At 39.5% G+C, this 27,266-nt stretch overlaps 1 protein-coding gene across 1 annotated transcript in view; it reads left to right on the plus strand.

Moving 5' to 3' along the window:
* The window catches only part of KL (klotho), a 48,476-nt gene extending 21,668 nt beyond the window's left edge, over positions 1-26,808 (plus strand). Inside the window, exons 2-5 of the mRNA XM_061374536.1 lie at positions 12,165-12,675; positions 17,597-17,865; positions 20,389-21,505; positions 25,680-26,808. Of these exons, the coding sequence (XP_061230520.1) occupies positions 12,165-12,675; positions 17,597-17,865; positions 20,389-21,505; positions 25,680-26,017 (2,235 nt within the window). The 3' untranslated portion in view covers positions 26,018-26,808. The remainder of the gene's footprint in view (positions 1-12,164; positions 12,676-17,596; positions 17,866-20,388; positions 21,506-25,679) is intronic.
* Positions 26,809-27,266: the final 458 nt, after the last annotated feature.

A 27,266-nucleotide genomic window follows, 5' to 3' on the forward strand; every position in this document is an offset into this window, starting at 1 on the left:
TTGTCAGGAGTCTGCAGGTTGTGAGCTATCACTCCTGAATCTAGCAATAATGTAGTGAATCCTCTTGTGGTTTCTATGGAGCAGGACCAAGCAGTCATTCTTGGAGCTGTTAGATCTTTCTTGCCTGATATGGCCTCTTAATAACATTTATAGGTCTGAGGGTAGTCCACATAGTTCTTTATTCTAGGGTATAGGCATTCCTCAACTTACTCAGCACTTAATAGTTTGTGCAAATTATGAAGTATAAAAGTGTAAGTAGGATTACAGCTATAGGATGCAGAGCCAAGTTCAAAATTCCTGCAGCTGAAGGGGACCACACAACAGGGATTCCCATCATGACACAGTGTCTTCTCTACTGCTGTTTGTGAGCAGTTTGTTTGCTACTGCAGTGCACTGTAATCATTGCTTTTGTGGCTTGTTTTACAACCAGCTAGACTTCAGATGTTACATTTGAATGCTTTGTTATCTGCAAGAATCACACAAAAGCTGATCCAAAAGTTAACTGGATTAAAGTTAATTTAGTATATAGTTTCAGCGATTTTTGAAACTTGAGCATTACTTGTAAAGGTGTGTAATTGAAATCACACCCTTCAGTCAGTGCTATTGCATGCACGCAAACGAGAACATTTAATGCAGCTTGTAGAGAATGAGATAGTTTGTAGTGATTGCTTTATATTGGGTATACATGCAAACACAGCTGGATCTCACATGAACAGCTGCAGACTGATTAAAAAAGAGGAATTCCATATTCACATCTGGTCAAATTGTAATCTAATCAGTTGTCTGAAGATTGAAAACTGGCACCTTCACTTTTATATTGCTTATCCCGATTAACTGCTTTTTGCATCCATCTAGAGGGATGGCTGGAACTTTCCATCTTATTCCATAGGTCTTTGTCACTGATGCACAGCTATGATTTCAGAATGATTAAATTTAATAGCCAAACTTATAGCAGAGTAAACTCAGGTTATTATGTGAGTGTCTGAGCTACATTTGGGCATGAGTAATCCAAATATTTGGTTTATAAAAGAATCTTTGTAAAGATCACCTCAAGTAAGAGCCCCAAATTCTGAGTTACTTTTGACCATCTCATAGCACAGAGCTCTGATCCAGTATTTTTGTTTTGACTTTGCTTAATGATGCTCAGCTTTGCCCTGTGTACAAACCCCAGAGTCTTGTTGCATGTCATTGTTTGTCTGACAGCTTGAAGTTTTTCCAGTCATTAAACAATGTCGTTAACATCACAACTGTCATTATTTTTGTTTGATCCTTACTGATTTGGGGTGCTGTGGTGTATGATCTGCCACAACTTGTCATATATTGGTTGCATTTAGACTGACTAAATTTCTAATTCCTATGCCGACTATGTAGGACCAAATGCCTCCATATTACTCACTGGTGCCTTTCCTTACTGCTGCAGACTGCTTCCAGTTCTTTTGCTGTTGCTGCCCAATGGCTGTCACTTCTTACAGAGGAGCTCACGCTGGGAAAAGCTATCCACCACTGCAATCATACAGAAATAATTTCTGAAACTATTTGGTGGGTGGCACCCAGTCACACCACCACTACTGTGGTGTTCTCATACCTCTGATTGTTATTACCTTGTAGTGATATGCCTGAGCATTGCAGCAGTTACTGGTTTGCTGTGAGATTGATAAAGAACCAGTCAATTTATATTTGCAACCATGGAGCTGTTTTCTTTGGGTACTGAAAAGGGAGAGGGTCTGGTTTATGCAGTGGAAACATTTACTGTGGTACACATTAAATAACTCTGTGATGATTGATTAATGTTTTCTCCCAGAGGGGGCTGTCTTTTTATTGTTTTAGACTCCTCAAAGTGACTTTTCTTGTGAACAAATTCAGTGAGATCCTCATGCTGTGTTCTGGGGACTACTTCTTGTGGTTCATTCTTCTGCTGAGCCCACAGTACTCTATTGATACTCTTAAATATGCTGAGCTTGGTAATTATGCCTTTCACCCACTGTGCAATTTCTGAGTCACCATGTCAAGTCTCCTAGGAGCACCACATGCCCCTTTTTGTACAGTGAACTGACTGACTGTCCTTGGTTTTGTGATAATATGGTCTCTACTGCTTCTGGAGGGGTAATAAAGTACAAATAAAGTGGCCAAGTTGGAACAACATCCTTGGTATGGTTGCCTATGAGAGACATTTTTGAATGCTGAAGAGGTCAGGTATTGTCCTATCTCCACTACCATTGCTACACCTTCTTTAACAACTCAGTTAAAGACTTAATCATATCCATGCAGACATGGATATAAAATCCTGGGGAAAAATAAACAAACTCAGAAGAGATCTGACCTCGCGCAGGCTTGTAGAGCAAGGAGCTTCCTATTAATTTTGCTAGCTGTTGATAGGATGATTAGTCTACTAAATATTTTTCTTTCCTGTACCACTTGCCCTGTTCATCAATTCACTTAGAATTGTGCTCTCAAAGTTATGGCTTACACTTGTTTAATTAACTTTTCAGCTCTGTTTGAGACTGGCTCTACATTAGTACATCACCTGTTCATGAAATTACATGGATTTGATCAGCTTTTGATAATTTTTTCACGTTTGGATGATATGAATATTGCATCAAGCTGAAGCATGCTGAAATCCCTGGGTAGTAGGTGCATGTAAAATGGTATTGCTGCCCTGTAAATGTAGGGGGGAATTCTTCCTAGCCTTTCCCTGATAATGAGATCACAAAGATAGCATATGCTAAGCCTTTTCTGTCAGGCTCTAGCATTTCTGCTGTCACCGGTGTGGTTTATGGTATAACAGAATTCATTGCTCAAAAATCTACTACCCAGTAAATCCTGCTGTCTGCTTTTATGATAGGCCAGATTGTAGCATCAGAAGTGCCTGATCTTCATGCAATTATTTGTTGCTCCACTAAGCTTTTCTTTGTGGTTTGGGGATATTTTTACTGCTTCTGTGGCTGATGGTCAGGACTCATAAACACTTCAGCATGAATACTACTGTGGTCTAATTTCTTTTGGGACCGTAGCTGGGGAAAAGCCTCTACCCATTCATCTCTAAATGAACTTCTGGAGTTTTTAGGGCAGCACATTCACGTACCTCAGGAATAATTTCTGACAGACAGTCTGTCAAGTTGTTCCCAACTGTACAAACATGGATTTGCCAAATCTAGTATTAGTTGATGTTCTGGTAATGATGGTATGTCAGGGATTTCTTCCTTTCTCCTGGGAGAGTCTTACCCGTAAGTTGCACACAGAATGTTCCAGGACATCTCCAGGAGCAGATCTGTGCTTCAGTTGGGTCAATCCAGTGTGCACAGGACAGGATTCAAGGTTAATTTTTAACACCAGAGCATTGGGCTTTTTCTCTGGATGCTTTAAATGCAGGGATAGTAATGATGAGTAGCCTGGATCCTATATTCTATAATTTTCAGCCCAAACTGTAGGTTGTCTTCAACATCTTTCCAAGGTGGGTTGATGCGTTAGCTAGTTAGATTAGACCCAACAAGCTGAAATTTGTTGTCACTCCCTAGTCTGATGTGTGCACATATTGATGATGGGCTTTACTCCTTACCTTTACCTCTACCTCTTGCTAAGAAATTTTTTCTTTCTAACACACTTATATTTCATTGGCCTTTTGTGTTTGTTTAACTTCTGCCAACTTCTCTGAGACTTTCCAAAGCAATTCTCTTCATGTTTCCACTAAACCACCAGAAATATATTCTTTCTCCCTGTGAAACACCTTTATTAGCAAGCACAGTTCCACAGTGTATAGAATAAGCATTTCCAAGTGATACGTTGAGGGCATGAATATGCACAAATGAATATTTTGCTTCCCTGTCTGCATCTACAAGAAAAACAGGTAATGCATCAAACAGAGAAAAATGTTTGACGTTAGTCCCCTCTTCCAGAATCTTTACCCTTAAAGCTGTTGAAAACGTTTGCCTTTTATAGATATTTAACCAAGAATAATTCTTTTTTTCTTTCTTTCTTTTTTTTTTTTTTTTAACTGATGTACTTAAAGAGTATATATGTTACTGTGGTTATCCTCTTCACTATGACTTCTAAGAGGTGTCTTCTCTTTTGGCTTCTGCCATAGCACAGGGCAGAATCATGAGTTCTGGTGCTTCTTGTTTCCGGAGCTCTGCTCTTGCAGTTTGCGAGCTTCCTGCAGGCAGTCCTATACTTCTTCCTCAGCTGGTTTTTCCCTCTTCACCCAGTTTGTACAAACCTTCATGAAACCAAAGGTTTAGACCCATAATGGATGCCTTCTCCTCACTAGTATTATTACAAATACTGCCTTTCCCAGTTTTTAGCATCCGTTTACTCTTAGTGCTCTGACTGGGCATTATTTTATCAGTATTATATAGTCTATACATATATTTGATATGTCCGTTTTATATGAATTTTATGTGAGTTTTATATGTGTAACTGTTTTGCTCACTAGTGTTTCTATCACCTCAGTACTTTTTCTCCAACTATAGTATGACTTGAAGTCCATTAATGTTCTGTTTGGGTTTTAGTCTAATGATGTGTTCAGTTGCCACCATTACCATCATTCCTATCCAGGGTTCCTCCAAAGTCAAGGTGATTTTTTCATCACCTTCTTTCAGCACATTTCATTATCAATAATGATGATTATCAATACTTGTAAAGTGGTGTTATTTTCTTGCTTTGTGCTGTTCACTACAGCTTGTGAAGTTCTGTGTGCTTGGTTTTGTGGATTACAATTAAGTTTCCCATGCCTTTTTCTCTTGTATCTTTTTTGTTGGTTATTTTGTGTACTTGTTGGTTATTTTTGAGTACTTTTGTGTCAGTGAGATTGGAGCCTGGCCTGTCCTCCAAGAGGTTCATTTTCAGGTAGAGGGCTTTGTAGGTCAGTCTCAGTTCTGAAGCTTTTACATGTTTATGTAGCTGCAGCACACCCACAACAATTTTTATAGCAATGAATATATCTTGGTCTTCCCCTAAATACTGCCTGAGCATTGTGTTTCTTTTTCCAATCAGTCTAGTCTTTTATCAAGGGCTGTTTTAGCTCCCTTCAGTACTGCATGACTGTGTCTAAGCTTTAAATCACTCAGACTGCTCTGTCCTTTTATCTTCTTTTTGTACTCTGTTTAAGATTCCCTCATATCTTTAATATCCACATGGGTCACAACATTCCTTGGACTATTTTTGTGCAGTTCCGTAATTAATCTTTTCTGTCAGAGGTAACGGAAAATAATTAAACACATCAAGTGTCTCAGAAGCACTTGTTGTCAGAAATAAAGCTATTTTTATCTCGTCTCCTACTGCTTCCCAAAGTCAAACACCGCTTAATTTTTTTCCAGATGACCTTTATATTTTCAGAGACTGCTAGGTCTTGGGAGACTTCAGACTGCTTTCCCATCCCACTCATCTCCTGGTGCTTTAGTTTTCTTGGACAGGATGTCAACTGCAGTGGTTGTGCCAGCCTGCCTGTGTGGTGGGTGGAGGGGAACAGGCACTTTCCATTTCACTCTTGCCTGGGTGTTAAAAATGGCTTGAGTGAACTGTGGCCTTGAAGCTTTCCCCTCTGCTGTGCATGTGAATTACTCAGATGCAGGTGATGACAAGAATCAGGTGAGATTAGTCCCCCTCAAGGTGTGTGCCTGTGTTTGCGCAGCCTTTGGTGGTGATGGTGATGGTGGGATTTGCTGCCTTCCCTCTGGCTGCCATGCCACAGGGCATCTGCTGGGCAAGTGGCCTTTCAAGGCAGGGTGAGTCTGAAGAGAGGCTTAACTCAGGGCTTGTGCCGTTACATCTAGGCTTCCTGTACTTCAGAGGAGAGATTTCCTACAGCACACATCTGACAGGATGAGATCAAAGGGGTTTTGGTTTCCTTCTGTCACACTGCAGTCACTGCTGTGATAATGCTCACTTATTCTTATGCATACATTATGTGAAAGTACAAGCCTTCCCAGACTTTCATTTGCTATAAAATTCAAAATTAAAGTGCAAAAATAACTCTTATCTGCTTCCTTATCTTTTGTGTTTTTTTGTTTGTTTGTTTTTTTTCTTTTGCTAATGCTTTTGGAGTACTTGCAGTGCACCTTGATGCCTGTGACTTAGCTTCATGCTTTCTGGTTACCTTCTCCTTTTTATTTTCATGGTTGCAAAGCCCCTGTGTTTTGCCTATGATGGGGAGAAACTGTTTTAGCTGGCTGCTGTGCCTTCAGACAAATATTTAATGCCATCTTCGGTGCTTTTTCTGTAGAGGTGAGTATGATAATAGAAGCATTGTGCTGGGTTCATACAGTGCTCTACAACTTAAGGTACCTGGTTTATTTTTTTTTTCTTCTATGCATGATCTCTGTTCCCAGTCCTTAAAATAGGAATCATACTGCTTCCTGCCTTACATATGGCAGGCATAAATTCATTCACATTCGTGATGCATCAGCATGTTAAAATGAAAGCACAGTGTGAAGGGCAGTGTCTAAATAGTATTGAGAAAGGAACTGGAACAAAACTGTGTGCTTAGTTGTGTTTTCTATACTTAAAGCTATAATTATAGCACATTTTATATTAAATAATTTATTTGTGAAAGCGAACGTTTGCCCAAAGACTGTGTGGGTAGAACCCACTTGACTTTGGATCTAGGGGTGAAATATTACATAAAATGTAACATACTTTGTTGTAGTTTTTGATTAAAATACTGGTTTTGATTAAAATATTGCTTTTGATGATATGGGGAAAAACACACTTTTTTTCCCTTCTTGGTACAAGGCACATTCTGATACTAGACTTTTTCATGTCATTCCAATACCTATATCCATTTCAGAGGGGCTTTTGTTGTAGGACTGAATAATGACATTTCTGTTGAAGGTACATCGGCCTGGTTTCTAGTAATCAGAAGCCTTTGCACATCTTTTCCAATTAACTCTGTATTGCTAAATGACTTTCAGTAACATTTTCCTATTCAGTTTCATTAACATGCAAGTGGAGAGTTAATACAGGATAGTTCATCTGAGCGGAGAGTGGGGTATTTGCAGTTTATTTGTGAAATGAATGGTATTGTTATTGATTCAGAAGACACACAACTTAAAATTGAGACAACTTGTTCTAGAGGAATGAACACAAATTGTGGAATCATGATGTTCCCAATTATAATTCTTGATATGCTCTTGTGAAGGTTATGCATCATGATAGATACAAGTACTGAGAACTTGGAAAATTATACGTATCAGTGCTAGACTCAGGAAGATCTTAATGATTTTGGGCAGGAATTTGAAGGAGTAGTCAGGCAAACAAGTGTCTGTGTATTACTAAATTGACTTGGACTATGTCTTGGACTATGGTAGGTCTGTCCTGCATTAGAGTAGGACATGACTGTGTCAGATTTTGAAGCCTGTTTGCCTGTGTTGAATCATTTCTGCTATTACTACAAAGTACTGCAGGACTGTAGAACTAGCCTGTGCTATGGCATTGCAGGAGGCTTTTCTGCCTTCATCAAGGCTCAATTTTGGCATTACTGACTGATTCACGCAGGCGTCTCTTTAAGGCTAATCAGACATGACCAATATCAGTTTCATGAGTTGAGTATAGGTAGAGTGTGGTACAAATAGGTATATTGGGTGGGAAAGTCAGGGGAAGAAGAACTTGAACTGGGGATTTGTCAGAGCCTGAAACATGAATTAAGTACAGACATACAAATGGGCTGAGATAAGGAGAAGCTACATCTTGAGACTTTTTTCCATTTTTACGGTGATATAAAACTTCATGATTTTCTTAGCGATGAAAGCATTTTAAGGGTAAGTACTGTTTAAAAGCTTTCCTGACAGTATGCTCCTGAAGAATAGACACTAGTAAGCACAGACAGCACCCATCCTAATACACAGCTTTCCCAGTACCAGCTTTTCTCAAGTCTCAGCAGGTTCAAGTGTCCCCCCAGGTGGTAGCAGGTAGTATCCCCCCAAAAGTGTCAGTCAGGTGTTTGGTATCTAACAAAATGTGCTTCTTTCTGAATACAAATAATAATGACAAGACTACCCAAATTCAGCAGTCTGTAGACCAGCACACAAGTTTTAGCAGTTCTGCTCATAACACATAGGTGACTGCACAACCCTTTGTAGAGGCACTTTGTGACCAGCCTTTTTCACTAGCATTTTTTTAGCCAGGTGATCTATCAGCACTGACCGCCTGTTTGAGCTGACCAGGAACAAACTAAGACTCCTCAGCACCTTGTAAAACCAGGGACATGGAGTCACTGGTGTGTGTCAGTAAGTTACTGAATTGTGGATTGCCATGATCTTAATCCTAGTCAGCTGTGAACTAAAATTAGGTACCAATAAGTAAGTCACTTGGATCAGGAAGTAATATTTCAGATAAATATAAAGGAACTGATGATAGGTTGGTTCCTACTTGTTTTCTCTGCACATGATCTGGGGTGCTAAACGCCAGTTATAGCTAATAGACATCTGGATGGTTTCAGTTATCCCAGCAGAAGTATGGTGTCATTTGAGCTACCCTAGGATATTCTTCCTGTCCTCCAGTTGGTTTTCCAGAAGACCAAGGTCTCCCATTGGGTCCTGAATCATGTCTGCCAGCCTCATTCAGGTAAGACATCTCAAAAAGGTCTAGGCACCTACATTAAATCCTACCACTAATCCATGCAGTTATTGGAACGTAGGTAGTGGTCCTTCTGGGTGCAGTGGTATGGCTGCTGTACTGTACTGGGGAATCACTCGCTCAACTCCATTGAGTAGGTTGACTTGGAGTGGGATACTGTTAGCTTGGTGTAAGTAATGCCATGTGAGACTTCATAGGCTGTTTGGGACATCTGCATGGAAATAGCAGATGGGGCCTATGCCTGCATATTTCTGGAGCAGCAACTAGTTGCCTGTGTTCAGGTGGCTGAGTGGACCCTGAGATCTCCATTGCCTATAGTGGGAGTTTGGGCATCTAGTTCACATATGGACAGTGAAATATAAGGTGTCTTCTGCTCAAAATGAGGGCCATCCTAGGAGTGGGATTCATTTGCCTGAAGATAGGTATAGGTGCAAAGTATCATTTGAGACATTCTGTCATATACCAGGTGTTCCTGTGGAGTTGCGAGATGCAACTTAGCATGTATGGGAGACTGACAGCTTTCTGAAACTGGCTGGAATTAGGGCCAGAATACTGTGAAGTCTCTAAAACTGCATTAGACACCTAATTCTAGGCAAATTAATTCTGTCCTAGATTTACATAGACTTTCTGTTCTGTCACTGGCTTTTTCCAGCTTTATTTCTATGTGGTTTTGAACTATTTCATTAACCTATGTCCACAGAGCCTGAGGACTTTGATGCACTATTTTCTATGTTTAGTTGGGTTTTTTTAATGGAAATGTTGCAATTCCCCTTCATGCACACTCCATAAGACTTTTTCTTGCCTTCTTTCATCTGTCTGTAGAACGTGTCTTGTCTTAACTGCGTAGCAGCTTTTGTCTGTCATTAGTGGAGAGAGATGGACTCCCAAAGAGTGTCTTACCCTGCATATCTTAGATATCCTTTCATTTTCTGTAGAGGCAGATGAGATGACTTGCTTAGAAAATAAAGTTGAGTGAAATAATCCCACATTGCTACATTTCATACTTTTTCATAGCAGAGAGGGAGTAAATAGTACCTCCTTATCTGTGTGGAGGGATAACCTGTGGGACACCTTTCCTCCTTTCCTCATGGTAGAATCAAAACTTATGAAAATGCTGGAAGGTCTCTCTCCATTGATAGGAATAAGGACATCTGAGAATTACGGGGCAAGTCCTCCACAGTCCTTGCTGTACAAGTGGGCAACATATTTGGAAGTGCAGATGACAGAGAAGAAATTGCGTGCTTGAGAGTGTGCATAGAAGCATGGTGATATCTTTACATTTTAGACAGGAAATCTGGAAATGAGTCAGGTCCAAGAGAGGAAGAATATATGGAACCTTTCTGAGGGAAAATTTGGGTGTGCAATGGGTTGCAAATGGTGGCACATTTGTTCCCAATGGTACTTTTAAAATCATGTTTGAAGAGTTGGGTGTGTAGCATTTTGTCATGATATGTAATGGCTTTTATTCTTTCATCAGGCTAATGTAGCTTCAGTGTGAAGTGAAAATTAAGTCTGTGCTTAGGTCAGATCTCATTTATGATGTTGGACTTTGAAATAATTTGTATTAGCATTAAAAACCATTGTATTAATATACACATATGTTAGGACTGCATCACATTTATGTGAACTATTGATGTGTTATAAATGAGGGCATGTACATTGAAATTTGTAGCTGAGAGCTTGATTTAGGTACAAGCACATAAGTGTGTACTGTGATTCACAGTCTCCAGGATTGTTCTGTTTGCATTTTTGTTACCACTCTAAAAGGGCATGGTTCTAGTCTTCTCTAGAGCCAGTGTCAGATCTGTACAGATGTTTTATATATCCCATGATGACTCAAAGGCAGCATCTTTCTGTATGGGGACTGCTGAGCTGAGCTTTGATTATTGATCTTAACTTTAGTTGTCCTTCACTTCCAATTGCTTTTCTCCCAGCAGTGAGAATTAAAATTCTCCAAGAACACTAGAATGATAGAATTCATTTTTTTTTCCAGGGTAATTAACAGTGTCTGTGTAAAAAAAAAAAAAAAGTTAATAATTTTAACTGCATAATGTTCTTAGAAATGCTGGCAACTGGAAATCGTTGCGGTTCAAAGCTTGAATGGTAAGAGTGTATGAAAAGAAAACTGAACAGCATCTATCAATAAATTAATGATAAAATTTGCCAACATACCAACTGCATGGAGTGGAGTTATAAGGCTTTCTGTATCCTTCCAGGGAGGGCTAAAAATGTGTGTGACATTTTGATTAATAATCTGTCATATATATTCATCACACCTGTGACTTTTTATGGCAAGAATATAGGTTCGTGTCATCATAGCACATATGAACAAACATTAACTGATAAGTCTCAAAATACAGATGTAAACTGGGAATAGTTATTAGGTAGGCTTTTTTCTAATGAATAGATCTCATATATTTCATCATTTTATCAATGACCTGGAAAAAGGAACAACAATTTCTGCTAAAGTGTTGATGACAAAACGATGGGCTCTTGATTCATAGAGAAGTCAAAATTCTTTGATAAGCTAGGTGCAAAGAAAAAGTATGGTGTATATGGTGAAGGGCTTTAGAGATAGGGTTATTGAGATGAGCATACGCTCACAGGGTGATGCTATGGCTACGTAAGCAGAAATAATGTATTAAATCGTCTCTGGTTTTACTGCTGGTAAGACTACCACTGGCATATTATGGCCAATTCTGCTTCTACAGTGTAAGACAGATGATGACAAATTGGAAGAAAATCAAAGGAGAGCAGTGAGAATGGTTAGTGAGCTTGAAGATAATGCCTGGATATAATGCAAGGCTCCAGGAACTTAATCTGTTTAGCTTTCAAAGAGAACATCAGAGACTGTTTCAACTGACTGCAAGACCATGGGAAAGAAATTTGGTAGAAAAGAACTCACAGTAACAGATAAAATTATACCAAGACAAGTGGTTGAAATCTGGTGCTAGAGGTAAATAGCAAATTTTAATAAAACAAATTAAATTGAATTATTGGAATAGTTTTTCAGGAGCTATGGTAAGTTGTTTTTCACCAGACTTTTAAAAATCCAGATAGGTAGTTTTTCAGTTACTGTGTGTTCTGATGCAAAGAGAAAGAATTTCAAGAGTGTTTTTTTGTCTTGTATTGAGGGATCTGGGCAGTTCTTAAGAATAGACCTTCCTCCTTTATATATCTCTGAAACAACAGGTAAAGTGATATTCCTATAATGAAAATGTACTTTCAAACATATTCAGTTATAAGTATCTTCATTTTTATAAATACTGGAAGTATGTCTGAACTCAAAAGGTAATAAAGGTGCCTAGCTAAAAATTTGTTCAGTGCCTGGAATAGTATCTTATGGAAAACTGAGGTGCTGCTTTCCCTGACTGACTAGTCCCTGACTAGTGATTTCTGGTTGATACATGGTATTAATATGGTATTAAAGAAAATTTGATTTAGGAGTTGTAAACTGCTGATAAAAGAATAAGGCTGAGCCCTTAAATGCGCATGTGTATGTTGTTACTATGTGACATGAAGTCAGTACTTGCAAGTAATTGTGTTACTTAAAGTGGAATTTCAGCTGCATTAATTACAGTCTTTCTTTTCAACAGGCCCACGCTAAAGTCTGGCATCTCTACAATGACCATTTTCGTCCAACTCAAAGAGGAAAAGTGTCCATTTCCCTTAGCTCCCACTGGGTAAAACCTCAACGTATGACTGAAAAAAACATAAAAGAATGTCAAAAATCCCTCGATTTTGTGCTTGGCTGGTTTGCCAAGCCCATATTTATTGATGGTGACTATCCAGACAGCATGAAGAGCAACCTCTCATCTCTGTTACCTGAATTCAGTGAGGTTGAGAAGAAGTATGTCAAGGGAACGGCAGACTTTTTTGCTCTTTCATTTGGAGCTACCTTGAGTTTCCAGCTATTGGACTCCCACATGAAATTCCAGCAGTTGGAATCAATAAGCCTGAGGCAGCTCCTTTACTGGATAAGCAGTGAATATAACAACCCCGAAATATTTATTGTGGAGAACAGCTGGTTTGTTTCTGGTAGCACCAAGAGAGATGATGCCAAGTATATTTACTATCTCAAAAAGTTCATTATGGAAACTTTAAAAGGTAGGGACTGAGGTTGTATTAATATGTGCTTGACAAACTCATAATGCAAAATAGTCTACAGAGACATGTTAAAGAACCAGGCTGAAAACTAATTTTAGTCTTTAACATTCATCTTGGCACTTGTGAAATGAGACTCCAAATCCCTTTCCTGGGTTTATTATTTTCAGCTTTTGAAGACCCTTAATATCTGCAGATAGCATTTGGTGAGCTTGATGCTGCTGTCTTTAAAGTCAGTGGGAAAACTTCTGCTGTCTTTGGTGGGAGGAAGTGCAAAACGTGAACTATACTCAGTAGACTTATGGAAATTTACCGTGCTATTTATTAGTAGTTGTTTTCTATAATTTAGATGTATGAACATATGTACAAAACCTAAGACTGTATATGTGGGAAGGTAAATACTATGCAATAGGAGTTCCTCTGAGAAAAACAGACAGCTGAAAGAATATATTTTTAAATGAAAAATTGGAAACTTTTCATCCTGCATCTCAGTGATGCCCTTGCACAGCTTTTACATGGGTACAGCTCTGGACATCAATGGCAAAAATCTGAATTTTACATCAGTTTAAGAACTGAATGTTTGAGGTTGTGTAATCTAAATTATTTAAATTGTTAACCTATTATTTTTTTAAAGGTAAGAGAACTATGCTACCTTGTATAAGAGTTATTTTCTGTTTTCCCACTTTCTTGCGGCAAAACAGATTTTTTCCATCCTAGTAGTCACCTGTAAGTTGTGGGGTTACCATTTCCACTTTCATTGTCTTTTAATTTAATTTACAATTTCATAATGTATTTACTTGTCTATAGTTTACTGTCTGGTTTAAAAAACAGTATTATTGTAGCTGATAGTTCAGATGAGATAGCCATTGTTACATTGCCATTTTTATACAGGGGATAAGCAAAAATGAGTCTCATTTTATTCTCAGCACTCATGAAGATGCAGAGGATTCCCACATCTGTTTCATGTGCTATTCCAGAAACCTAATTATTGCAAATAAATTAAATTCCCATCCAGAATGGAAACAATGAAATGCAAAACAGTTACTAACACTTGCAAGTATAGTATTACTAGTTTGGATGAAGTCAGATAAAGGGTTCATTTTCAGAGAGGAATGATATTCCTGTCACCCATGTTTCTGCTTAGCTTATAAATTGCTGGACATATAGATGTTTCTTTTAATCACAGCTGGCTAGAAATAGTCTCAATTTACAGTGTTTCTTTCCTTTTAATGTGCCATGGAGTAAATAATAACAGCAACAACAATACAGTTATTAATATGTAGTAGTTAATATGAGAAGTTTTGTCATACTAACTTAATACCAGCACTTAGCTAAACTTTTTACGGAAAGAAAAGGAAAACAGCAGAGGCAGACTGGATCAGCAGAAGGGACTTTGGCATCATTATGATGGAAATTATTGCGGTTAAATCTTCTGCTGCTAAAATGTGCAAAATTCAATATAAACCCCAAGTTTCCTATGCTTCCTAAATCTGGGGGAATTTAGTTGAGGAAGATCCACAAAAGGCATCATGTTGGCTGTGAGCAGTCTTATTGGACAACATTAAAGGCCAAAGACAAAGGCACCTGTTTTCTCTCTCAAAGAGTTAGGATACATCTAATATAATAAATAACACTGTAAACAGTAGAATAAAACACTTTAATGTAGAGATTTGTGAGCTATTTCCCATGAGATTGACTCTAGCAGTGTAGGGACAGTAAAATGACACTGCAGCTATAACAGAAACAAGGATATTTAACTTAGACCCAGGTTCAAACAAAACTGCTTATGTCTATTTCTATGTTAACAAGCAAATGCAACCCTATTGGACTAAGCCTGTTGACTAAAACCAGCTGGTATGGAGGGTCTGGTGTCCACAGTGTGCATTCCTGAAGACTGCTCCTAGATTAATTTCACGTGAAAGGAACTGAGATCATGCATCCTGAGACCACACTGTGATAAGAACCAAGTGTGATGAGGGAGATCTGCTCAGTATGCTCCTGATGTCAGTTGAAGTGCTGATGTCTATTCTCACACTGCATGCTGTGGACAAGCTCTGTGGCTCTGGTAAAGGGTCTTTTTATTTGGGATTCACAGCCCTAAATTCTTTTACTGTTTACAAAATTTTGATATATATAAATTTAATTTATTTTTTTTTCCCCCAAATATAATTTAGGGTTGAATAGAGTAATTACAGCTGTAATATAATGTAGTTACATATTAAATAGAGTTAGAATAGAATAGAATCATAGAATAGTTAGGATTGGAAAGGACCTTAAGATCATCTAGTTCCACCCCTCTGCCATGGGCAGGGACACCTCACACTAAACCATGTCACCCAAGGCTCTGTCCAACCTGGCCTGGAACACCGCCAGGGATGGAGCGTTCACAACTTCCTTGGGCAACCCATTCCAGTGCCTCACCACCCTCACAGTAAAGAAATTCTTCCTTATATCCAATCTAAACTTCCCCTGTTTTAAGGTTGAACCCATTACCCCTTGTCCTATCACTACAGTCCCTAGTGAAGAGTCCCTCCCCAACCCCCCTATAGGCCCCCTTCAGATACTGGAAGGCTGCTATGAGGTCTCCACACAGCCTTCTCCAGGCTGAACAGCCCCGACTTTCTCAGCCTATCTTCATACAGGAGGTGCTCCAGTCCCCGATCATCCTCGTGGCCCTCCTCTGGACTTGTTCCAACAGTTCCATGCCCTTTTTATGTTGAAGACACCAGAACTGCACACAATACTCCAAGTGAGGTCTCACGAGAGCAGAGTAGAGGGGCAGGATCACCCCCTTCGACCTGCTGGTCACACTCCTTTTGATGCAGCCCAGGATACGGTTGGCTTTCTGGGCTGTGAGTGCACACTGGAGCCAGCTCATGTTCATTTTCTCATCAACCAAAAGCTGATCATTTGATGGAGATTGGTGGGTATCTGACCACTTAGTCTAGGGTGATATTCACTTCCCTGCTCTGTCTCTGGTGCAACAAATAAATAGATTGTTCCTTGTAAAGTGGAGCATGTTGACCAGGAGAGCTCTGTGCTGTGCTTACTAGTCAAGGCATTAGGTCATTATCTAGGGATTTAACAGGTCTGAATTCAGAGTCTCAGGGAGAATGGGAACAGCCAGGCCCCTGACAGATTGTGACTGAGCTGTTCTTGGGTATGTCCAAAGGCAAAATGTATGTCCCTGTGCACCTTCTGCATAGAAACAGGGGCTGAGGGCTTCTCACACCTCACCTTCATGCCTTGCAGTTGAACAGCAGCTGAACAGAAGGTTTTAAGGATGTATATTTGATGCTTACGGGTCTGCCATATTTCCTTGGACTGTTTTCATTGTGGTTTCATGGTGGGTTTGTTTTCCCTTTTGAGGTACTTTTTTGGAAACTTCCAGACTTGTTCAAAGTTACAAAAAAACTTCATGTTGCTTCTTTCATAGGTGACACTTATAAGTTAATGCATTTTTAAAGAAGGCTTTGAGGAAAATTTTTATGAGGCTCTCAGAAAGTGTGGGAGTGCTGCATGATGACTTACAGAAGGGGTGAGATACTGTTCAAAGAGAAAGGCTCACTGAGACCAGTTCACAAAGTGGACCTGTACTGGCTCTTACTCTGCTGGTATGGCAGATGTCATCATGAATGCATGCAGAGGTTAGAAAAATATTGGCATCTTCCAAACATAACAGAATGATGCCTTTAGGAGGAGAAATACTCCATTTCCTTAAGACATTTTCTCATGACCTGTGATAAAGACTGGGCTGAACTCATTGCTTACTTCAGTTCATTTAATTGATTCAAACAGGGTTGCAATCAAGAAACCATGTGGTCCTTCAAAACTGATTGTGATGAGGTACATTAATAAAAACCAGGAAATTAGTATCTTGATATTCTGGTTACCTGAAAAATCACTCTTTAAGCTGGCAAATATGTTCAGCGAGTACTTAGTTTGGGTTGACAGACGAGGGTGAGTAATAAAGATAAACTCTATTGGCTACAGAGCCAAACTGGAGTTCAAAAGAACATTTAAGATTGCACTTAAATGCATTGCTGAATTAGGGTGGATTTAATTATGTAATTAAAATAAGCACACTCCCTTGTGTTTTCCTGAAGCTGAACTTTGCTCAGGCATTTTGGATTTTGCTGAATCTCAGTGTTTAATACAACTAAAAGTGAGTATCATTTGAATCTTAAAATTGTAACGTTGGCTAAACTAACAGATGCCAGTAGACCCTGATATTAACTTTCAATATGTGTAGCGATTCTTAAAAGTCAAACAATTGACCTAGAACAGACACATATTTTTAGAAACCCTTAAATATTTAAGCTGGAAAATACTATGCCATAAAAGATGTAAACAGACAGAATTACCAAAGAGGGTCTCTGCATTATTACTTCTACTTAAAATCTATGCTAATAAATATTCATCAACAGGGTTGTCTCAGTATGTATTGGTAGTGGGAGGGGGTAGGAAAGAGTGTAACTTCTGTTTGCATACAGGATAGTGCTGCATTAATGGCACTTCTACTGCCCCAGTGTGAGCTGCAGTGTGTGTAGCAGAGTGCAATGCAGTTTTGGCTCAGTTGCTGCAATCAGTTCAAGTGTAGCATGCTCTGCTCCGAGGCTGAGGTTTGGCACGTCTAATTAGCCGCACTGCCTCAAACCACTGCTACACTGGTTCTCTTTTTAAATGTAGCTTGTTTAAAGCCAAGCCAGGTACCTCGGCTGCCTTGTACAGTGCACCCATGACTTAGTAGCTACCTGGATGCAGTTGAAAATCTTCCCTAAACAGATTCTGAGGCAGGCACTGAGATATTTATCTGACCTATTGCACTGTTCTTGCACCTGAACACCACAAACATTGCTGATACAGTGTAATCTACAGGGGAAAAATGAGCCCTGTGATAAGCTTGGTTTTGTTCTTTCCTCAGCCATCCGCTACGATGGAGTTAATGTGTTTGGCTACACGGTCTGGTCCCTCCTGGATGGCTTTGAATGGCACAGGGGATATAGCATTCGACGTGGTTTGTTTTATGTTGATTTTCAAAGCCATGACAAGAAGTTGATGCCCAAATCTTCTGTCTTGTTCTATCAAAAGCTGATAGAAAAAAATGGCTTCCCACCTTTGCCTGAAAACCAGCCCATAGAAAGTATTTTTCCCTGTGGCTTTGCTTGGGGAATTGTTGACAACTACATTCAGGTGAGTCTGATGATAAAGCAAACATGCTGCCCAGCCAGATCAATGCATCATATTGATAAATTTGCTGGATAGAGCGTCTTTGCTGATATATTATTACCACAGTGCTGCAAGGAGATGGTACAAGGCTTTTGTGCCAAACGCTCTGTAATTGTCTTTACTAGACTTTCTGTGTGTGACCAACGAGATCCAGTCTGATTGGAAAATGTGCAGAAATTGAAAGGGGTCTGATGCTCATCTTCCCTGGGTGTGTTATGTGATCAGTTACTGGAAGTCAGTCCTGTTCAAATGAAAGTTCATTAGGTCTTCCAAAGTGCATTTCCAAGTCTATGAAATGGTAAATATTACTGCTTTTCATGTCCATAATTTTAATGGTAATGTATTTGCCTGCTGTCATAATATATGTTTTAGAAAATGTCCTGAAAGCTCTTAAAATTCCAGTGACATGCTTCTGCATCATATGCATATATATACTGGCACAATTGTTAGAGTGATTTTATATATAAAGAAAAGTAAACAATGCTAGATTTAGATGAAATTTTTATATTCCTTCTTTGTCATTTTGAGTTCTAATGTGTCTGATGGAGGCCTGCAGTGCCCCTGGATAGCACCTAGCTAGATTATGGATCCAGTTCATAGCTCTTACTCTTTATTTCAACCAAATCCGATACTTTGGAAGAATCTTCAAATTTTAAGACTTCATCGTATGAGTAAAAGTAGTGGATTAGTTGTGGTCTCTTTAACAGTTTGGCTCTGTAATTCTCAGATGCTGTTTTGGCTTGCAGGGCTTCTCTAACCACAGTAAAGAGGTGTAGTTAAATTCAACACAGAGGCTTGATCCAAGAACAGAATTTTTAATTTAGATTTTCCACAAACACAGAATCTTTCTTAAGGCTAGACTGCAGGGGCCTTGTTTGTTCCTTCTCACTCTGAAAGTGAGATTTGAATTTGTTCTCTTGAAAAATACTTCAGCATCCTTACTTGGTACACCTATTTCCAAGAAAATTCAGCACTCATTATCCTTGTAGCTCCCAGACAGATTAGGGATTAGAAATGGAATTGCTGCTTTAGGGATCAATAACAACTATAAAGTTGTGGAGTCAGTCAGCCTAAAATAGTTAAAAAAATCCCTTCCATCCCCAGAACTTCAGAGCTGAATATTTTCATTTCAAAAGGCCATTCCAACATTTTGTACTGTAAGGCTTAGGTAGTGTGATTTGTAGATGCATCACAGTGGAAAAACTCTTTTGACAGCATTCCCACAGTATTAGCGGCAATGCATGCTTTAGTAATCTACAAGGGACAATTCTCCAGAAAAGCAATTTCCCTCAGACACGCTGTTTTTTATTACTTTCTTCTATAAGCACAGTACTGACCTCTCCGGAGAAAACAGCAACTGATTTTCAGCAGCTTCTTTATACAGTCTGCAAAGCCTCAGCTACAAGTTGAACACTGGTTGTAGGCTGACACCTGCTTTTCAAACAGAGGGCAGGACAAGAAAATCTGAACTCAGGGGAAACTGTGCACCAAAAGGTGGGGGAAGGAAAAAGGGACAAATAAACATCTGTGGTACCAGTAACTTGTAGTTTGGATCTTTTTTCCATAGGAGTTAATCCTGGAGATTTTACACTGTGTGTTATATTAAGTATTTCACTTTTTTCATTTTCTAGTCCTTATTCTGTTGGTGATATTCATTAAAAAGTGAAAGTACAATCTGTGGGACCCTGAAAAGCTCATCTTCTACTGTGTCAGTATGTCATTACGGGCAATTCTGACATGAAGCCCTAAGGGCTCACGGGAAATGCATTTATTGTTGGAGTGACATACTGGGTTTACTTGGACGCCTGAAAACAAATTGTTCAGACATAACAGCCTGCTGAAATGACTTGGAAATGAGTTCAGTATGAGTTAAATAAGAAAGGATGTCTTTAGCAAGAAGGAAAAATTTTGCTTGTTAACTGAATTTGTGCTAAAAACCAAGTGCAGAGCATTACTCATCCTTCATCATAATCAGGAAAAGAACACAGAAATGATGTTGCATTAATTATTTCTTTTACTGCATTCAGGGAGTGGTCTTGAAACTGAATCTACTGGGTAATTTACAACAGACAGGCTCTCTGTAGGCCCTTTTTATTCTTGAAAGAAAAACATTTTAAAAATTACTGTAGTCTTTGCTGAAGCTCTTCTTTGGAGATCTGTCACAGGCTTAATGCCTTATCCCTCAGCAATCACTTGTTTCCCATACAGACTGGAGCAGTCTGGAGAAGATGCAAACTTGGTGACAATCAGGATGAGCTTGTTCAGAAAGTAACGTGAAAACTATATATAGATTTGGTACTTTTCTGATGTCACATGTTAACAGAAAGTTAATTCATTCATATGAGCCTGATGCTATCAGAGGTGCCAGCAGTGCTAGATGCAGTGTTTTGACTTCAGATATTTAGCTACATTGTGCCTGATAGTTATGATGTTCCCACCTACCTAGAACAAACAGATTGAATCTGGTATGTTTCTTATTCTACCTAGGTAGACACGACACCCTCCCAGTTTCTTGACTCTAATGTTTATGTGTGGGATGTTCACCAGACGAAGAAGCTTATTAAATTGGATGGAGTTTTCACCTCGAAGCGCAAGCGTCACTGTGTTGACTTCGCTGCTATCAGGCTCCAGATATCTCTTCTGCAAGAAATGCATGTCACACACTTCCATTTTTCACTGAAATGGTCCTTAATCCTTCCTTTAGGTAACCTCTCACTAATCAACCACACACTTGTACATTATTATCAGTGTTTTGCTACTGAACTTCTCAGAGTTAACATAACTCCTGTTGTTGCTTTATGGCAACCAATGGCTGAGAATCAAGAGCTTCCAGTCTCCCTTGCCAAATATGGAGCTTGGGAAAACATGGAAACCGTTCAGGCTTTTGTTGAGTACGCCAGATTCTGCTTTACAAGTCTTGGGGACCATGTCAAATTTTGGATCACAATGAATGAACCACCTGTGAAAAACTTGACATACACTGCAGGGCACAACCTCTTGAAAGCCCATGCGAAAGCCTGGCATCTTTATGACAAAGAATTCAGGAGATCTCAGAAAGGCAAAATATCAATAGCTCTGCAAGCTGACTGGGTAGAACCAGCTTGTCCCTTTTCCAGGAATGACCAAGAAGTTGCTGACAGAATTTTAGAATTCGACATTGGCTGGCTTGCAGAGCCCATCTTTGGGAATGGTGACTACCCGCAGGTGATGAGAGCGTGGCTTCACCGAAGAAATGGTGTTGACCTGTATAATTTCCACTTGCCTTATTTCTCAGAAGACGAAAAGAAGTTAATCAAGGGCTCATTTGATTTTTTTGCTTTGAGTCACTACACTACTACTCTTGTGGGCTGGGAGAAAGAAGATGCAGTAAAATATGACCACTATCTTGAAGTCCAAATGATCAATGACATCACATGGCTGCACTCCCCCAGCAGAGTTGCAGTAGTGCCCTGGGGACTGCGTAAATTGCTCAAGTGGGTTAAATCAAAATATGGTGATGTCCCAACTTATGTTCTGGCTAATGGAATTGACGATGACCAGAATATGGTTCATGATAAGCTCAGAGTATATTATATACAGAATTACATCAATGAAGCTTTAAAAGGTAAGGAATCAGTAGTGGTGGCTTATATGTCACAAATTCCAGTATTAGTGTACACTTTGTAATAAAGTATGTTTAACTTTAAAAAAATAAATCCTATGTAGAATACTCTATAAATGAGATGTTGTTACAGCATAACAGGTTTTCATTTGACTTAACGATTGGTGGTACTAAGCATCAGGAAGACTGACTTTGCACATACTCTGCATAAATCAGCAGGAGAAATTTTTGTGAATTCCAGAAATTTAATATTATGTTATGTGTGCAGTTCCACGTGTATTTAGGCAGATTTTCTTCTTATTGCACTTCTACTGTTGTTTTGCTTTGTTGCTTCTCCACACTGATGTGCCTCAGGGCTGGGTTTGAGTTCTGTTCCTCAGCTGTATCTGTATCTTATCCAACAGTGATCTTATCCAACAGTGATCTTCATAATAATTCAGCTCTCTACCTCATTATGCCATTTCTTGCTATTCAGAACCCAAACCAGACTTTGTCTCAAAGATTCATACATTATAAGGCAAAAAGGAGGCTTTTAGAGTCATCCTGTCATACAACACACACTGTTTTTTAAGAAAAGCGCAAGACCCAGATGCGATTATTTTTCCTGATGTAGAATCTTCTACACCTCACTGTAAGATGTTGCAATGTGCAATTACTGCTTTTATATATGTGTGTACGTAGATAGGTACAAATCTCACTTACAGTATTTCTTTAGCTTTAGCTTTAAGCCTTTTTGTTGTGCATTTCCATGTATCTTACTTAGGCTGGTATTCACAGACAGAAACCAAGCTCTCTCTCATGCCTTTGATAAGTAACACAGTCAAACCTCTTTGTGACCCTTGCTGTAAAATATCATTTAGAACCTTTCAATTATTAAACTTTCACATTTTCCAACATTCTTCTTGGGAGGAGTAAACCCAGACCTGGACACACTGCTTCTACAACTGCCACACCTGTATCTCAAGCAGGTATAATACAACCTCTTTCTCTTTTACTCCTCTTTTGTGCATCTAAGCAGCATATTAGCCCTTTTGGCCATGGCATCAGGTTGGTTACACACACTTTCTGGTTATTTAGTGAGATTTTAAACTCAGTTACAGATTCCTGCCACCCAGGCAGAATATTCTCTGCCAAAGTATGGTTTGCTTGTTCTTTGAAATCCTCACATTTGGTCATGTTGAAATGCTAGTTGCTTGTTTGTGCAAAGCTTGCAACACTAGCTAAGTTATGTCCCTAATCTTTGTGTTAATTACAGACTTTGGAAGAAATAGTTTTACTTTTCTTTCAGGTTGCTGATATATTCAAGTTCATTTAATATCTTAGTGCTAAAAGCCAATCTCCGTGACCACGGTAGAAATGTACCTACTGTGAGATTTACCTGCAATTACATTTCTAGACATATTAGTTCTGTTTGAGAGCATATGAAACCTGTTTATTAGGGGCTCCTCTTGACCTCGTAACATTCTATTTTCTTGATCCAAATGCCATATAATACTAAGTCAGTTGCCTTGTGAAGTTTTAAGTATATTACATCAAACATCATTACTTTTTTTGATCTGCGGATCTCATAAAAAAGATGTCAGTTTGACAAGATCTGTTTTTCATAAAGCTAAACTGACTGGCATTAAACTTATATATCACCTGTAATTCTTCTTTATCAAGCCTTACATAATCTATTCCATTCTTCTGCTAGTAGTGAAGGATGGCTGACAGTTCCATGATTTGCTAGGTCATCCTGTCCACTCTGTTAAGTACTGGTTTTTAATCTCTTCTCCTATGATTTCCACCTCTCTCACAGATTACTGAATGTCAATATTAAGTGCCCAAGAGTTCATTCTCCAGCATTTTGAAGTACTGGCTGCATGTTTTCTGCATTGGTAGTTAAAAAAGCATATCCTGGCTATATTTAGGCATATAGTTTCAATCTTTTTTTACTGTATGGCTTCTCTCCATCCTACCACTTTAGACTGTACCAGTTCTTGGCACTTCCGTTTTCAAAGTGTGTATGGATATAGGCTTTTATCCCAGTTCCTGTTAGCCAGAACACCTGCGCATAGAAAAGTCTTGTTGAACTTCATGAGATTCATATGGGCCCACGCCTCCAGCCTGTCAAGGTCCCTGTCGTGGTTTAACCCCAGCTGGCAACTAAGTACCATGCAGCTACTCACTCACTGGCCCCCTGCCCTAAGTGAGATGGGGATGAGAATTGAAGTAACATAAAAATCAAAACCAGGACAGTCCCTCTGGATCGCATCCCTTCCCTCCACCGTGTCGACCGCACCACATAGCTTGGTGTCTTCAGCAAACTTGCTGACAGTACACTCAATCCCACTGTCTATGTCTCTGACAAAGATGTTAAACAGGTCCTAATATCGACCCCTGAGGAACACTGGTCTCCACTTGCACATCAAGTCATTTACAGCAGCCCTTTGAATGTGACCATCTAGCCAATTCCTTATCCACCGAGTATTCCATCCTATGTTTTTTACATACCCCTGTTTTTTACAGAACTTTGTGGTTTGTACTCTGGTACCAGTATCTCCCAGCCACTTCTCCTCCCTTTCTGTCCAGCCTTAAAATAGCTCCTATGTTTTTCAACTTAGCCATCGCATGCAAGCCACATTTTACATTTTACTATCTTTCTACTTTTGTAATGGATGACTGTGTCCCTGCTAAATAGGGACATAATACTTTCTTTAAAGCTCACTCTCTCATTTTTGACATCATATGCTCCTCTGTAGTATTCGGTCTGTCATTAATACCATTCTCTTTTATTCTCTTGCTCTGGTATAGTGCTTTTGTCCATCTTGTCCTTACACGAGGAGCAAGCTCTTAACCTTGGCATCATGACTGATTCCGGTTTCTCCAAAACTTGCATTTTTTTTGCAAGACCCTTTGCAGTAACTGAGATGAGAGGGGATTTGGAACATGTTTAAGAACCTTAAGTTCCTATTCTGCCTTCTTCCATCTGGTTTCTGGGACTGCATGTGGCAGCATTTGTGCATGTAATGTTGCTCACCTGCATTGTTCCAGGGGAGCCAACACGTTTGTGCAGATAAATGATTCCAGAATACAGTATGAACCCTTTGGACTGAGACTATATTTTTAGGTGTTTTGTACACTAAGTGCTTTGTATACTGTTTAAAATACATCTTTGCCAATTGAAAACAACAGACAGCAGTAACCATTTATGTAACACCATTAAATCCACAAGCAGTTCTGCAAGCACAAACTAATTATTCTGGGTAGCAGCTCTGTAGAAGAGCAGGTACATATTATTTCATTTTACACATGAAAAGTAGTGTAGAGGTGCTAAATGTCTTGCATATGGGTGCAGAAATAATTATTTCCAGTCACACATGAAAATTCAGCAACCAGTAGTTTTCAATCCTGTGTTCATCTGCTACAAGTCGTTGCTTTATTTTGTAAAAAATAGTGATTTTGAGAGGGAAAACATTACAGTTTGTTTTTAGTACTGTGGATTGATTGGTTTTGTTAAGTGGGATAATGGCTCAAGGTTAATGCTGCTGGACCTCTTCCAGTAGCCAAGTTTTCAGTATGAATTGTGGACATGTTCTTAGTAAAGACTGATACAGGTCATCCTGGGTCAGAAACTCGGTCAATAACAAGAGAGAACTGTGATTTGCATAACCTTTCCATTTGCACTGGTGATGTCCCAGTACATGACCTTAGCATGGCGCCATCTTTTCCTTGTGCCTTGGCTCATGCGAAGTGCAGCCTGATGTCCTCTGGTCCTTGGCTGTCAGGAGGTGCTCTGCAAAGAAGATGGAAAAATCGGACAAATAGGTTGCAGAAATCCAGGTGCAGGAAAGCCAAAACGTATGTTCTTTCATATATAAAAAGAGGGCCATCTTTTCATGATAGGCTCCATGCTAATTATTAAACACAGTCATACACTCACAGCTGTATTTACCAAGCACAAGGAAATAGGTTGCAGGATACTCACAGATCACACTGTCTGGCAGAGGCTGACAGATTCTTACTTTTTAAGAGAAACACTTCATAGATGTACATGTATTTTACCTTATTTTGAGGAAGAGAAGTGCAGTTGTGGGTTTAACATCCCCATGCCTCTGCATTATGTATTGACATACGGTGCTGCTTTTGAATGCCAAAATATTTATTCATGTCTTCAACTCTTTATTTTCTTTTACAGCTTACACTCTGGATAATGTTAATCTGCAAGGATATTTTGTCTATTCTTTTAATGACAAGACTGCTCCTAAATATGGTCTCTACAGTTACATTGCAAATCAGTACGAACCAAAGCCTTCTATGAAACATTACAAGGAAATAATTGACAATAACGGCTTTCCTGGTCCGGAAACTCCTGAGGTGCTGTGCCCAGAGGAGAGTGCCGCGTGTCCTGAATGCCACTTCTTCCGAACCAGAAAATCATTATTAGCCTTTATCTCTTTCATATTTGTTGCTTTTATTGTTACTATATTCTTCATTATTTACTACTCCAAGAGGATAGAGATAAGGTATAAATAGAGCTGCCCCTTTGAATACATCACTCTCTGCCCTTCCTCTTGCATTCCCTTGGGAAATTTGAAGTAAGAGTGCACAATGTTGTCATTTCTTCAGCACTAGGAAGACATTTACATTTCCTGATACTGCAGGATGTTGACACTGATAAGAAATTGCTAGCATATGCCTTCCAGAAATCACTTTCTCTGGTGTAGTACATTTGGTTTATGACCGGTCCATGATTCCTGTGGTTGTAGTTCTCTCACAACTTTCCCTGGGACCTGTTGTTGATGCTTTTCCTGCCTTGGTTTTGCCTCACTGAGTTGGGCAAGTGAAAGCATGGTTTGAAGACATGGAGTGATAGAAGAGCCTAAATGTTGAGTTCTCCAAGAGAAAACTGAGGAGAAACAAAATGGCTTACTTTTCCAAATTAGAGTTTAATGCTGATGTTGCTTGATTGGAACCAGAACCTGACTGGAGCAGCAAACGTAACTGAGCAGAGACAGAGGAGATCTGCACAAAGCAATGCTGAGGGAAAGGAAACTCCCTTTCCTAAAGCAGATGCAGGGGGAAGAACAGGGGGACACAAGTCTGTGCTGCTGGGAGCACTGGGTATGTAGGCGAACTACTACTTAGGTTGCTGACGACTGCATCTGACTTCAGGATGTTATTGGGGAGCTTCAGCTAAAAGAACTGTGTCTTTCTCAGTGGGGGAAGCAGCAGGGGTAAGTCCAGGGATGGCAGGGGTCATGCCATCTGGTGGGAAGAGATGGAAAAGGTGAAAGGGCTTCTCTGATTTGCTCTGTAAAAAAGCAGAGAGCAGACTCTGGGATATCTTTGCCGTCTCAGTTGCCAGGAGGCTGTGTGTGACTCTGCGCAGGACTGGAACACCCTGTCACTGCACTTCTTGCAGCAAGTTAACTTAAACAGAGGAAGTTCAGATTCTATAAAAGGAGGAAGTTCTTTACTGTGAGGGTGGTGAGGCACTGGAATGGGTTGCCCAGGTAAGTTGTGAATGCTCCTTCCCTGGTGGCGTTCAAGACCAAGTTGGAAAGAGCCTTGGGTGACATGGTTTGATGTGAGGTGTCCCTGCCCATGGCAGGGGGTTGGAACTGATGATCTTAGGGTCCTTGCCAACCCTAACTATTCTATGATTCTAACTTGTATACCGCTGCCAGTCCACTGCTGCCCACCTACTTACCTGCTGGAAACTTGCAGGTAATTTAGTAAGATGGTCTCTGTGTGCCAATTATGTTGAGTGTGGAGACTTTAA

Source organism: Neopsephotus bourkii, unplaced genomic scaffold (assembly GCF_033783945.1).
Source record: "Neopsephotus bourkii isolate Nb327-2 ecotype Australia unplaced genomic scaffold, CSIRO-AGI_Nbou_v1 NB_1638, whole genome shotgun sequence".
NCBI lineage: Eukaryota > Metazoa > Chordata > Aves > Psittaciformes > Psittacidae > Neopsephotus > Neopsephotus bourkii.